This window comes from Sarcophilus harrisii, chromosome 5 (assembly GCF_902635505.1).
Source record: "Sarcophilus harrisii chromosome 5, mSarHar1.11, whole genome shotgun sequence".
Classification (NCBI taxonomy): Eukaryota; Metazoa; Chordata; class Mammalia; order Dasyuromorphia; family Dasyuridae; genus Sarcophilus; species Sarcophilus harrisii.
In genome coordinates, this window is record NC_045430.1 from 15298044 (window position 1) to 15311769 (window position 13726).

General features: G+C 48.9%; 1 protein-coding gene across 2 annotated transcripts in view; it reads left to right on the forward strand.

The window, feature by feature from the left end:
• The window catches only part of MYH9 (myosin heavy chain 9), a 77123-nt gene that overhangs the window by 30160 nt on the left and 33237 nt on the right, over positions 1–13726 (forward strand). For both annotated transcript variants that reach the window (XM_031938143.1, XM_031938144.1), the window contains one exon: positions 5111–5267. In XM_031938143.1, the coding sequence (XP_031794003.1) occupies positions 5111–5267 (157 nt within the window). The remainder of the gene's footprint in view (positions 1–5110; positions 5268–13726) is intronic.

Below are 13726 nucleotides of genomic sequence, written 5' to 3' on the forward strand. Positions count from 1 at the left end.
TTGACTTCCCTGTAGAAAGTCAGAACTGATGACAGAGTAACTCGTGCCCTGTAGGACCTTGGGAGACCCTTTAGCCATTCGGGCTTCAAGGAATGGGGACAGATGCTTGACCTTTGGCATTAAAACTCTCTGGAATGTTTTAAACAGTGTCCTCTTACAGTAAACAGGAAGCACCTTCTAAACCAAACAAACTGAGACAGTGACGTTTATGAGGTCTTCCCATCCAACAGCTAGGTTTCTTTTCTCTTAATTGTGAGGCTGCTGCCTGTACCCTAGTCTGATGGTCCTTTCCCTGGGGTCTTGCCTTCTGCCCCTCCTTTCTCACTGTGGGCCTGCAGGCTAATTCCTCATGAGCATCCGTTGAGTAGATGACTGAGTGACTCAGATATCAAAGTAGCAAAATAATCCTGGATTCATAGGATTATAGGAACTTTTTTGCTTCCATTCTTAGATTTTTCAAATGAATGAACTGAGTCCCAGAAAAGAAGCGATTAGTCTGTGGCTTCTAGATGGGTTTGGATTTACCTCAGAAAAAAACACTCTTAAATTGAATTTTTTTAAAAAACTAAAGAAAAAAACTGAATTGAAGAAATGGGGATTTCACATTGCCCTCTGGTATTATGATCCATCTAGGCTTTTAGTCTTGTCACCGGGACAGTCTTAATGGAGAATGTATGTCTCGTCCCACTCTGACATGGGTTTTCAGAGCAGCCATCCAGTCACTTAGGACAGTTATTAGCTTTGATAATTCTGAGCCAGAATCTTCAGATTTAGAGCTGAAGGGAAGGAAATTGAGGTATCATCTCTTCCAACACCTTGATTTTCTTTATAAGTAATTTGGTGAATGAAGGTCTTTTGTTTATGTCGAGGCCCTGTGTGGAAATCCCCACCTTGGCCTGTAACAAAGACAAGCAGTCACATACAAATGTGGGGTGACAGCCAAGTCTTACTGGGCCTTTTCCCATAGACACTTAAGTTAGAAAAGGGAAGTGATGAGATCTGGGACTTGCCTGAGTTCCCCCAAGGGGCTCCTGGTCAAACTGAAATTAGAAGGAGGATGAGGAGTCCCAAGCTGGCATCTGCATTCTGGGCCCAGCTCTGTCACCTAGAGGGGGATGACCTTGAATTGAATGAGATCAGCCTTTACTTTCCTCATCTGCAATATGGGAATGCCACTGGTTAGTCTGAAGAATTGCAGAGTGGCTGTATAGATGTTATAGTCCGAGTGGACTTAAGTTGCCCCAGGAGACATATTTTTAAAATGTGGCCAACATGAGATTTGTTTTGCAAATTGGTTTCAGTGTCCTTCTCCCCCGCCCCCATTGATGGAGGGAGAATAAAATAGATTTTTGTTGATTGAAACAATAAGATTTAATTTATTAAAAAAATAGAAGTTACTTTTTATGAGAAACTGCTTTTTCTCATTCTCTGACCTTTTTTTCAGAGGGCTTGTGTGCTTCCAACATTTCATGTTTTTGTTGACCAATACTAAACACGTCTCAGGGTCTTAATAGAATATTAAACCCTGGGATTAGATCCCTGGATTCCAGCTCTGCCCCTAAGGAGTGAAGTCACTTGGGGACCTCTGGGAGCTGTTCTTGTAACAGCTGGCTCTGGACTTGGATGTGGTCCCAGGCACTTAGTGTGAGCCTGGACAAGTCACTTCACCCAGCTTGCCTCGGTGTCCTCACCTGTAAAAGGAGTTAGAAAAGGAAGCAGCCGTCCAGTCCGACATCTTTGACCAAAAAAACCCAAATAGCTTCATGAAGAGTCGGCACAAATTGTAACATCAGAGAGCTTGAAGGGTCCTTAAAGATCCTCAAGTTCAATCCTAGAGATCAGGAAACTAAAACCCAGAGAGGTTAAGTCACTTATCCTAGCAGAGATCGGACAGGACGATCGAGACCTTGCAGTGTCTGGCAGTGCTACAAGGACCAGGTGTGAGCCATGTACAGATGGGGTCTATTGGGGCGGGGAGGGGGAAGCATCCATGAGGTCGCTGATGTGCAGCATTCTGGGTAAGGACATTTCCACCTACACCGATCTCTGCAGGCTCTGGACTGGCCTGCTCTCCTTGAGGTGATAAGAAGAGATCAATAAAATAATATAATAAGATAAAATAAAAAAGAATTTGCCATGTGCCTATACAGAATATCCCAGAAGTCTTAGTACAAGCTTTAATAACTTCAGAAGTATAAGTGCTACAGGCTTACTGAAAACAATGCATAATGTGAGGGTAATTGGTAAAATACTGGTAGGTTCCTGAAAGTGCACATGCCACCATCTTGTGTTATCCATCACTGGATAACTTTCAATACAGTACTATAATAATAATAATTTATTGTTATTAATTTTATAATGTTATGATATTGTTAATGTTATTCTTATTGATAATAGTAACCCCATTGTGTGCCATGTATTGGACTGGATGATTTATTGTTATTCTTTTTCATAACCACAACAATAGCTGGCATTTATATAGCATTATTGTATGCCAGGCACTGTACTCAGTGCTTTGTAAATCTCATTTCCATCTGACTTGATCCTCACTAGAACTCCTAGAAGTTATTCCTTTTATCCTCCATTTGAACCTTTTGAACATTTGAATGGCCTGATACAAACAGAGGTTAAGTTTCTCCTTAGGGACACAGCTGGATTTGAACTCCGGTTTCCCCGATTCTAAGCCCAGAGCTCTATTTCCCCTGCACCATTTAGGATTATATTTGTAATTGGAAACATCATCCAGAGAGAGCGGTTTCAAGGCCTTTACAGCCAGGTCATTGTGACCTTGCAAGAGTCTCCTGGAGACGATGATATGCCCGAGATGGTCAGGCAGGAGCCCTGTCCGGAGGGGCAGCTCCCTGGCCCCAGTGGTCCCTTGTTAGGGGGTGAAGGGTTTCCACGGCCCCTTGGCAGTGGAGATGGCTCCATGTGGTTAGTGGGAAGGTTTGGGGCTCCAGGGACTCCATTTCCCTCACTTTCCCTCAGGGGCTCCTGGCCTCTTCTGGGCAGCTTCGGACTCGTAGGCTCCATTGAGTGAACCTTGGCACCTCTGCAAGTCTTGGGGTTTTGTGGAGGAATAACCGGATCCTTCTCTGCCTTGGACAGATGGAAATAAGGCTTCTGTGTCTGCCACGCTGTGACGGCCACAGGAGGTCGGGGCGGGTTTCTCTGGCTCTTGCCATCATGCAGGTTCTTCCAATCTTTCCCTGCCCCCTGCCCATGCTTCCCTAGTCGTAGCTTTAAATGGAGACGGCACCTGGGCTCTGGATAGGACTCCGCCATAGACTTTGACCTGTTGGAAGCATCCCTGGGCACGAAAGCCTCTGGGTCTTGCTTTGTCCCACCCTTTTCTGTGGCCCTCGAGGCCCTGTGACCAGGCAGGCTAAGCCCTGCAGCACGAGGGCCACTGGATGCTGGCGAGGAACAGGAGGCTTCTCTTCCCTGGTGCTGGAGGACCCGCCTCCAGGTCACACAGTTACTCAGTGTTGACTCAGGAGTGCCCGGGTCCCACAAGCGGAGTTCTTTCAGCCAGTTCCAAGTGTTGACGAGGAAACTCTTCCCGTTGCCTTTAAAGTGTTTTGCCCTCACCGCTGGCTGCCATGATGGCACGCGTAGGGGCCGGCGCTGGGACCGTGAGTTCGCTCCGCCATGTCCCTCAGAGAAGGCCACTCTGCTCCTGGCACCTGCAGCCCTCAGGCCCTCACACCCAACCTGGGTCTACCTCCCCCCCAGGCCCAGTGTCCTTGACTACCTTTGCCCCTGGGGATAGCTGGTCACTTGTTTCCCCCCCAGCTTCCTTCCTCAGGGAGGCTCGAGAAAGCCGCAGCAGAGAAGATTCCAGGGGATGTTGTTCCCATTAGGGGAGGGCCTAAGTGGGTGTGGGGCCCTGGGCCCAGGGTTTTTCTTAATGGAGGTATAAAGCCTGGGGGTGTTCTACAGGAGATGGGCCCCAGCGGCTCTGCCCAGCAGCACGTCCTGGGGCTGGCGGCCCCCACAGGCGTTGTAGGCCCTTCTGGGCCACACCTGGCGAAGAGCTGGCAGGGGGTCCTTGGGGCCTAGGCCTGCCAGAGTCCCCTACGCAGGCTAACAAGGATCTGCTGCCAGTCTGGGGCCAGGCCGCCCCTGAAAAGGCCCTGCAGGGGCATGGGTTATCGCTTCCCAACCCAGGGAAAAGCCCCCAAGGCAAGGAGAAGCCTGTTATATTGCACCAGTTTGTTTTCTATGTCTTACAATAGGACTCTGAGGAAGTGCCTACAGTTCTAGGCTTGGAATTAAGAAAACTTGCCCCAAGTCCTGCCTTAGCTTTATGACTGTGGGAAGATCATGCAGCCTCTGTGAACCTCAGCTTCCTCATCTGTGAAATGGGAGTAACAACATTTTCTTCCTAGGAATTACATGAATTAATACATATTACATATCAAGTGCTTTCAAAACCTGGAAGTGCTGTGTAAGCCATTGGTACTTTATTTTCAATTTGACCAATTGCATTATTATTAATTTTTTTCCCCTGAGGCAGTTGGGGTTGAGTGACTTGTCCAGGGTCAAACAGCCAGGAAGTATTAAGTGTCTGAGGGCAGATTTGAACTTGGGTCCTCCTGCCTTCAGGGCTGGTGCTCCATCCACTACACCACTCAGCTGCCCCTGCATTGTTATTTTTGAAGTGTGTATATGATGCACAGGTTTGCATACAATGACTGGAAGATTCAGAGGGAGGAGCTGGTACGAGGCCAACTTTGGAACCAAGGAAGGAACCACTTGGGCTTTGGACATGAGGGCCTGAGTGGGCCAAAGAACTGAACTGGTGTTTGATGCTGCATCTTTCCATGGCTAATCTAGACGCACCCCAATCTTCTTGGGGAAATAGCTGTTACAGGAAGAAGAGTAGATTTGACTCCAGAGACTTGGGGGGGTTGAAGGCAGACCTGATCCCTTTTTCACTCATTTTATTTTTCCACTCAAAGTTCTTGTGAAGAAAACTCCTTGCTGGCCTTGAAAGCACGGGGTGTGTCGTGAAATTTCAGAGACTTTACACTGTGCTTTGTATTTACTGCTGCCAGTAAAATTTGAAGGGGCTCGTCACTTACTGTTGTCCTTTCCTTTCGTTCAGACCTATTCGGGCTTGTTCTGTGTGGTCATCAACCCTTACAAGAACCTGCCCATTTATTCTGAAGAGATTGTGGAGATGTACAAAGGCAAAAAAAGGCACGAGATGCCCCCTCACATCTATGCCATCACAGACACCGCCTACAGGAGCATGATGCAAGGTGAGCGGTCATGGGATGCTGCTTCTGCTTCTTGGGATGCTCCTTAGGGCGGGGATTAATCTAAGTGCTTCCTGGCTTTTAAATAGAGAACTCCTCCCCCCCCCCCCCCCCCCCCCCCCCCCCCCCCCCCCCCCCCCGCTTCCTCCAAAAGTACTGGTGGCTGAGCAGTGCATCATGGGAGGACCACAAACCCCAACCAAAGTGCGAGACTGAAGTATTCTCAGCACCGCTGATGGTATTTTAGCCTCCGTTTTCCTTCACGTCATGCTTTTAAAAAGCTTCCTTCCAGATTTTAACCTAACCTAAAGCTTGCATGTCTTGTAGTGATACTTTTCCATATCATATATGAAATCCTTCTAAATGTAGGGGCTAGGGTAGGGGCTGCCTTTGCCAACGAGCTAGGATGAATGGAAGCCGTTGGGTGGCCCATTCACCCCTTCACTGGGGGAATATGTGCCGTCACCGTGAGTTCATTGTGGAGGAGCCAGATTTCTCTCTTTTCTCAGCAGGGAAATGCAGCAGCCTTATTCCCTAGAATCAATTTCTGATTGCTCAAACGTTTCCAGGGGTTAACCCACAACTCTGCTTGGTGAGGGGAATGGGTGTTCCTTGTTTACCTTGCCCTGCACAAAGGCGTGAGAGGGAAGGAGCCTTGTGTTATGGCCTCCAGCTTTCCCCTTGGTAACTCTGCTCAACCAAGGTTCAAATCAAACTGGACACCTCAGGACAGAGATCTGTCAGGGATTCTTTAAGGGGAAGGCAGAGGGAGAGAAACATTTGTGGGCAGAAAGAAGTGAAAGTTTAATTCTTAATCCAGACTAGAAGCTGAATGGGTGGCTGATGAATAGAGAAAATCATGAAATTATATCAGATTTGTGGCCATTCTGCAGATGAGAAACTGAGCCACATAGAGTTAGAGTGTCTTAGAGTCACAGCTGATAAGTGTTTGGGGGAGTTAGTAGCAACCTCATGCTTGGTAGGACAGTGGGTTTGTCTGAAGAGAGTTTCCTCTTCCCCCTTTTTTCTGTGAATTAGAAGACCCAGCCAGGGAAGAAAGGGAGGTGGAGGATGTTGCCAGGGGATGGATTGTTCTGGTCACTTGGGATTTTCCTTTAGATTTGATCCATTGTTTCCAAAAACAGTCTGGCAATTCTCCATGCTCTGAACCCTGACCTGCCCTTGATACTTTAAGGCTCCTGGGGCCTGCCCTCCTTCCATCAAGCTCCTGTAGAAGTGACTTCTGTGTACATTGTATTGAGATACCAGAGTCCCATAAGGCTCGGTTCCGACTGAGGGGGGGCTTCATCTCACCTTTTCATCCCTATGTATTCCTCACTGGCCATTCCTATTGCCTGGGCCCTTATTATATCTCTGCTGTACTGGAAAGAAGGAAGGAAAATGAATTCAGCTTTTGATGCTGTCATTATCTCTTTAACAGTTAAAGACAGGTTAAGGGACGTGCCCAGGTCACATAGGTCATAAAGATCCAAGGCTGGTCTTCCTAACTCTAGGTCCAGCTTCCTCCAGAGCCTTCTCAATTCAGATCCTCCACTGGTAAGCACCTTCTGTGTTTGCCAGGGTCTGAAAAGTGGCAGTGGCTGCCTTCCCGGCTCTTGCATTCTAAAACAAAGAAGGATCGTTTAGAGGGGAAGAGAGCCAGCCCAGCTTCTTGTCTCTGCCCCTAGAGGTGTGCTGTGGGCAGTGTCAGCAGCCACTGCAGCCCCTTTGCCGGGCAGCTGAAATCCCTGCTTCGCCCGGTTCTCGGGGGCCCCCCGTCTGCCTTTGGGCTGCTTTCTCCCTCCTCTCAGGAGGCCTTTCTTTCTTTTTCTCGGCTATTTGAATTTTTCTTCCCCTTTGCCCCCGTCTGGAGCCTCTCCTCCAAGATCCTTCTGCCAAAATCCACCTCTCTGTGAGCACCTCCCTTCCATGTTACTCTCCCTTCGGGGTTCCTTGGTTTCCCCAGCAAGTCAGAAAACTTTTCCCTTGCTGTGTTGCGGTTATTCTGTCCCCCTTGGGTGTTCTGTTTGTATTCCTGTGGCTCTTGAAGTCTGGGCTGGGGCGGCCTTTGTTCCCGCAGCACCTGGTGTTCTTGTGTCCCTGTTGTCTCTCCGAGCACGGATGGAGACGGAATCCCGCCAGGCGAGGCTCTTTGTGCCCTGTAGTCGGGCCTTTCTGCATGGACAGGTCTGCGGGTAGGGCTCCCCTCCGAGACGTGGTTATTACTCCCGGTCATCGGCAATGGCCAGCATTCCCTGCCACCTGCTCTCCAAGAGCTGTATGCAGCCTTGGGCCTTACAGGTAGATGCCTTCGACGGCTGACTTGCTTCCGGCCTTGCCTTGTGCCTTTGAGTGCCTGTTACAAACTCTGATGGAATGTTTGATGTCAGGCCTTGGGCTTTCCACAGGAGGGCTTTTGACCCTCTGTTAGTGTCTCCGGTGTTAGGGTGTCCTCGAATTGTGATAGAGCTGCCTTGGGAATTTAGACTGAAGTCTATCAAGAGAAGGACTTGTTTTGAAATTCCTGTGTTATCTCTTGGAGCCAGAGAATCCCTAGGTGAACAAGGATTTGCTCTGACAGATGAACGGGGAGCTGAAGAATTTGACCCTGCCTCCCCTCCCCCTTATCTTCTCCAGAGCTGCTGAGTGGAAAAATCTTACATGTTAATTGGTTTGGATGCCAGATTCTGGCCAATTCCACTGGGCCTATGGTATTTTAATAAGCATTCTGCACTTCTGGGGGAGAGGCAGCAAGGGTCTGCTTTCATTCCTGGCTTATGCTAATCCAAGAACTATTTAACCCTTTGCTCCGTTAATCCACTTCCCTTCCTCTCCCCAGACCGCTGCTCTGTGGTGGCAGCTGAATGGGAAGTGGTCAGTTCCTAAGAGTTTGTGCAAATATTTCTCTGCCAGTGTCCACACGGCACTCAGTGACTGACTTTTTTTTTTTTTTAATAAACATAATATTATAAAATGTCAAGAGTTGGAAGGATTCTTAGAAATCTCTTTGCAGCATTTAGAAGGAGGCCCAGAGAGATTCAGTGAGTGTCTAGTGTTACACAGTGCATTATTGGCGGGCCTGGAATTCAGACTCACATCTCGGTTCAAATCCCTTTATCCTTGAGACACAAGGGTATGCCGTTTCCTCCACACTGGGTCTAGCGGTCCATTGAGCGTTCCCTTTTGGATTCTCCTTCCATTCTGCTCGGGGGGCCACAGCCCAGGAAATGCTCCCACAGGATACCTCGGTCTCAGAGCTGTAGGAGAAGGGAATGGAATGACTTTCCTCCTGCCATCCATTTATCTCCATTCTGGTTGGCAGCCCCACAGAATTGCATCTTAAGGATTCTATCCAACGAAGCATTGGTCCCAGCCCTTGATCTAGAGAACCACTTCAAGGACTGGCCAGCATACACTTTTGGACAGGTTCACCGAACCTCCCTAGTTGGCTAGGATTGGGGAAGGAGCAGGGGGTAAGGATGACAGCTGCAGGAAGCCACAGATGTGATGACTCCACTTAAGCCTAAATGTGCTGGCCAGGCGGCTGTGTGGGAGCTGCAGTGGGCACTGCCTTCTTGACACAAAGGATGCACTGTGTGCTGAAGCACCTGGAGTTAGGCCCGCCTTGCAGTGACTCTACAAACAACCCCTCCAGAAAGGGTAGGGGGTACCCTTTCCTGGTCCATGTGGCCTCTCTGTTGCCAGGCCTAGAAGGCTGCCAACCTCCCTAGAGCCAGCTGCTGGCTTGTTCTAATACCAGTCTAGGAACTCTGGAGTCTGCCTTGGCTGTAAGCACCCTCCAGAGCCTTCCCCTTCATTCTCACATCTTCTGTCTCTTCTTCCCCCTCTACTCCCCACTTCCAGTTTTTTAAAACACAGCTCCTGGCTTCCCGTGCCTCTAGAAGGGATTATTTTTATTTTCTGCCAGTTGGTGCCTGAGCTAGTGGCCCATTTTTCATGTCACTATTTCATGGTCTCAAGGCTTAGAGATGTCCTTGAGTACATGTGGTCACTGCCTATTGGTCTTTACTTTTAAGAGCTTAATTGGAAATGCATCAAATTATAAGAGTGAGAAAATGTAAATTCTCACCTAGCACAGGGGAGGATTTACACCTGGCTTCCAAACCTGGAGAGGCTCACCTCCAGCGTGCCCACAGGGATGAAATTTTCAGCTCCAATAAGCAGTTTTCTGAGTCAGGCAGCTGGTTTACTGATGAGCATTAATTAAGTATCTTCTGTGTTCCAGGAACTGGTCATAATATTAGAGATACAAAGGAGAGAAAGAAAGACACAGAGAAACATCTAAGGAGTTATTTGCAAGATGACAGTAGAGAGGGGGGAAAGGGAGGGAGTATTAGACAGGCCTCCTGCCAGAGGAGCTGGAGATTCTTCACAGTAGAGAGTGTAATACTTTTTGGTGACACATTTTCCCCCAATGACATAATGATGGAGGTTTGAAACGAATAACCGCCACCTACTTCGTCTCCACAGACACAAGAATTGGCTGGAGGCAGGTCTCCTTTGGCTGTAGCCTGGAGCTTTTAGGTCTGTGCCATCTAGTTGCCTCTAAAGTGGATTTGGCTTTGTGGGGCAGCCAGGACACTTAACACTTCCTAGCTGTGAGATCCTGGGCAAGTCACTTAACCCTAATTGCCTTAGCGTGCCCTCCCCCCTCCCCCCCAAAAAAGGGAAGATTTGGCTTTGAGCAGACAGTGTTTTTATTGCAGTTAGCTCTGTGCATCCTGTCTCTTATAGAATTTAATTGGGGTGCTTTAGAATAGTAATTTTTAGAAATGGATCCAATTTGTTTTTTTACAAAAACACTCATCAGCTACTCTTAAACAAACCCACCATTCGAGGAAATCCCTTAGCCTCAGGGGCCTAGAAAGCATCTCCTTGAATAGCTGCTCCTGGTGGATGTGTGGTGAGTAAAGCAGAGACAAGTCTGTTAGACACCAGCACGTGGCCCTGTCCATCTGACCTGAGCTTTGTCCCCTCCCAGTGTTTGCTTGTTATTGGTTTTTTTCAGGTTGACATTGTGGGCCGTACGCTGGTGGTTCTGCTTGCTTCACTCTGCATCAGTTCATGGAAGTTTTCCCATTTTTCTTTTAGTTCTTTGCCTTTATCAACATTTCATTACATTCATGGCTTATCCAGCCATTGTGGCACAGTTTTTTCTTCTGTAGAATTAGATGTTGGGACTAATGATCTCTCCAGTTCCTTCCAGTGCTCAGTTATTTTCTTATTTCTCTCTCTTCTTCCCATCCAAAACAGCCAGCCCCTGAAATGTTCCCCATTCCTGTACTTTTCCCTCCTTGCCTCTTCATTTTTTTTTCCTTGAGTTTTCACCAGCCAGGATTCTGTAGTAAGATTAATGTGGCTAAAGAACTGTGAAGGCTCCCGATGGTGCCTGCCTCCCCTCCCCTACCTCCAAGAGAGCTTGGATTCTCTCCATTATTATTTGCAGCTTTTACTCTTCCTTCCAACCTAATAGATGAAGCTTTAGAAATGGTGCCCTCATCCATAACGCTAAGGGCGATTAGGGACTGTTCTTGGGTCAGTCAGTAATTGTTCTCCATTGTCAGAACAAAATTCTGCTTCTCTGAAAAATTCTCCAGACTTGGTGAGGAATAATGCTCTTGTCAATTCCAGACTTAGTGTCTCTGTGTCACCTTCTGGTGGGTAAATGCTGTGTTTTGGGGATCAGGAATGCCTTTTCTCAAAGAGTACCAAAAAATCTAAACTGTTGAGAAAAATATACTTTTCCCAGTGAGAGACAGCTCAGAAACCAAGATGAGCTGGAGTGATCTGTGTGTCCCAGAAAGCCGTGTCATGGTGTCAGTCTTCCCCGGCAGTCCAGCTTCTGGGGTACCAGGGGAGCTGTGGGACCCAACCTGTCACGCTTGTTTCCTACCCAGCCACTCTCTTGGTAGCTTCTGGGCCAGGTTTGCCAGAAGTATTATTGCAGCTTCCTTCTCCTTTCTTAACTTGAACCTCTGCCCTATTGTTTAATTGTTCTTCCCTTTTACTCCTTCCTCAGTGGGTGGAACTCTGCTCCTTGGCCCACTGCCAAATGCCTTTGCTTCCCAGGCTTTGGGGTCCCCATTCTGCTGCTAGGTTTCCACTCTCCTAAAAGGAGCACTTCTTCTCCCTGCCCTTGTCATGAAATCCGAGCTGCAGTGAAAGGGCCTTGGATTGCCAGTGACCTCACTGCACAGTTTGTTAATACAATGCAATGCAATTATCCTGTCCTATCACCAGCGGGGTGGCAGATCCTCTCTGACCCTCCAGAGGCCTGGCCTGGCCTGGCCTGTGAGTTCACTGAGGACCTGTAGCATCCCATCTAGGCCCTTCATTTCCTCTTCTGTATCTATTACTGAGAGCTCATTTGTTCCACTTGAGGCCTGAGCAGAAACCCATCCCTCTCCTACACTTCAAACATGGGATATTCTGCCTCTGCTGAACTTCTGGTTACTTCTGGGCAGGACTCGCCATCACGAAGCTCTTTTCCCTGAAATCCTGTTTATCTCCCTGCAAAGCCACCTGTCCATGCCTTGCTCTGCCCCGCGGGGCTGAGCCGAACAGCCTGCAGTCAGCCTTTCACATGACGGTGTTTCCAAAGAAACCATCACAGCCCATTCTGAAGTCTTTATTCCATGGTCAAAACCACTGCAGTTTCTTCCTTCACTTGCTTCTGGGGGGCTGCTGCCGCCAGACCCCCTCGTTCTCCTGGTTCACCTTCTCTCTGTTGAACTCCACCTTAGCAGTGTGTGTGTGTGTGCCCAGCTTTGCTCACAGACCTGCCAGCAGAGCCCTTGCCCACATAACAGATCAGTAAGAAAAGGAGACAGGACAGACTGGGGATGATCAGATCTCTAGAGGGGTTGCCCTCATTTCAGGAGCTCACAGATCCATTGAATGCACTTTAGAAATGTTGCCTCTGACGTAATCCAAGCTCATCATTTTAAAAAATCAGAATCTATTTTTGTTCCTCTCAGAAAATCTGGATGGCTTTCACCCTTCTCTTTCCCTTTATCCCCACTCCTCTGTCCCTACTTTTTGGTCCCATTGCTTTGGTTTGGACCATTGAGAATCAGACTCTGAAATATTGTACAATTAGCTTGTGAAGGAAATCAAAAATGCAGGTATGCATAAATATGGGGATTGGGAATTCAATGTAATGGTTTTTAGTCATCTCCCAGAGTTCTTTTTCTGGGCATAGCTGGTTCAGTTCATTACTGTTCCATTGGAAATGATTTGGTTGATCTCCTTGCTGAAGATGGTCAGCTCCATCAGAAATGGTCATCATATAGTATTGTTGTTGAAGTATATAATGATCTCCTGGTCCTGCTCATTTCACTCAGCATCAGTTCGTGTAAGTCTCTCCAGGCCTCTCTGAAATCCTCCTGCTGGTCATTTCTTACAGAACAATAATATTCCATAATATTCATATACCACAATTTATTCAGCCATTCTCCAACTGATGGGCATCCATTCAGTTTCCAGTTTCTGGCCACTACAAAGAGGCCGTCAGGCCCCTTTAGAGAAGGGGGTGGGGCCTAATGAAGGAGCCTCCCTTTGCTAGGATGGGGAGTGTGGGAAGCTCATGTTTTGGATGGTCTGAGGAGTGAGGACTCAACAGGGCTCTCTCAGCCGGAGCCGGGACCCCCACTTGCTCCTCACACTAGAGACGATTTCAGTCCCCGGCACTTAGTAGGCACTTAATAGCTGCTTGTTGGTTGGCTGACCCCAGATCAGGTCAGCTTCGTGCCATAACAGAAGGCCAGTCTCAGAGCCCAGTGACAATAGCAATAATGGCCCCCTTTGTTCTCCTAGGACTTGTTGTCTTAATGGGCCCCTGGGTCCTCGGGTCAGCCCCCCCCCCCGTCTCCTCCCAGAGCAGAGAGGCTGCTAGGCCGGGGCGGGAGGCCTGGGGGGGCTGCTGGGAGCTGGCTCACGGGGGTTTGGGCGAGCACTCATCTCAGCTGGAGTGGGCCCACCCCCTCCCCCCCACCCCCCATCCCCCATGGCAGAGCCCCGCCAAGCTGTGCAGGGATGGTCACCATTTGGTCTCTGAATGAATTAGTCATCGGCAGGCCTGGGAGCTGCTGCCCTAGCCCTGTCTGAGCCACGCTTGCTTCCTGTCAGCACTGACGTCAGGTTCTCCGTAGAGCCGGGCTTGCCTTTTATGGACGCGAATGGGTTCCAGAGCTGGGCTCACAGACGGGGCGAGGAGGCCCGGGGTGAGGAGGCCCGGAGGTTCCATTCCCCTGGCTGCGAGGGAGACCGGCACCTGGCTGAGGGGCCTCCCCCTCCCCTCCCGAGCGCCCTGACTCACCGCCAGGGGTGGCTACCTCACCTTGAGGCTCAGCCCTTGCGCATTTGGGGGTTTAGTAGCACAATTGCAAGCCTGATTGTCACAGAGGGGTAGGGGCTTGTTCCGGCTCCTTAATCAGAGGAAG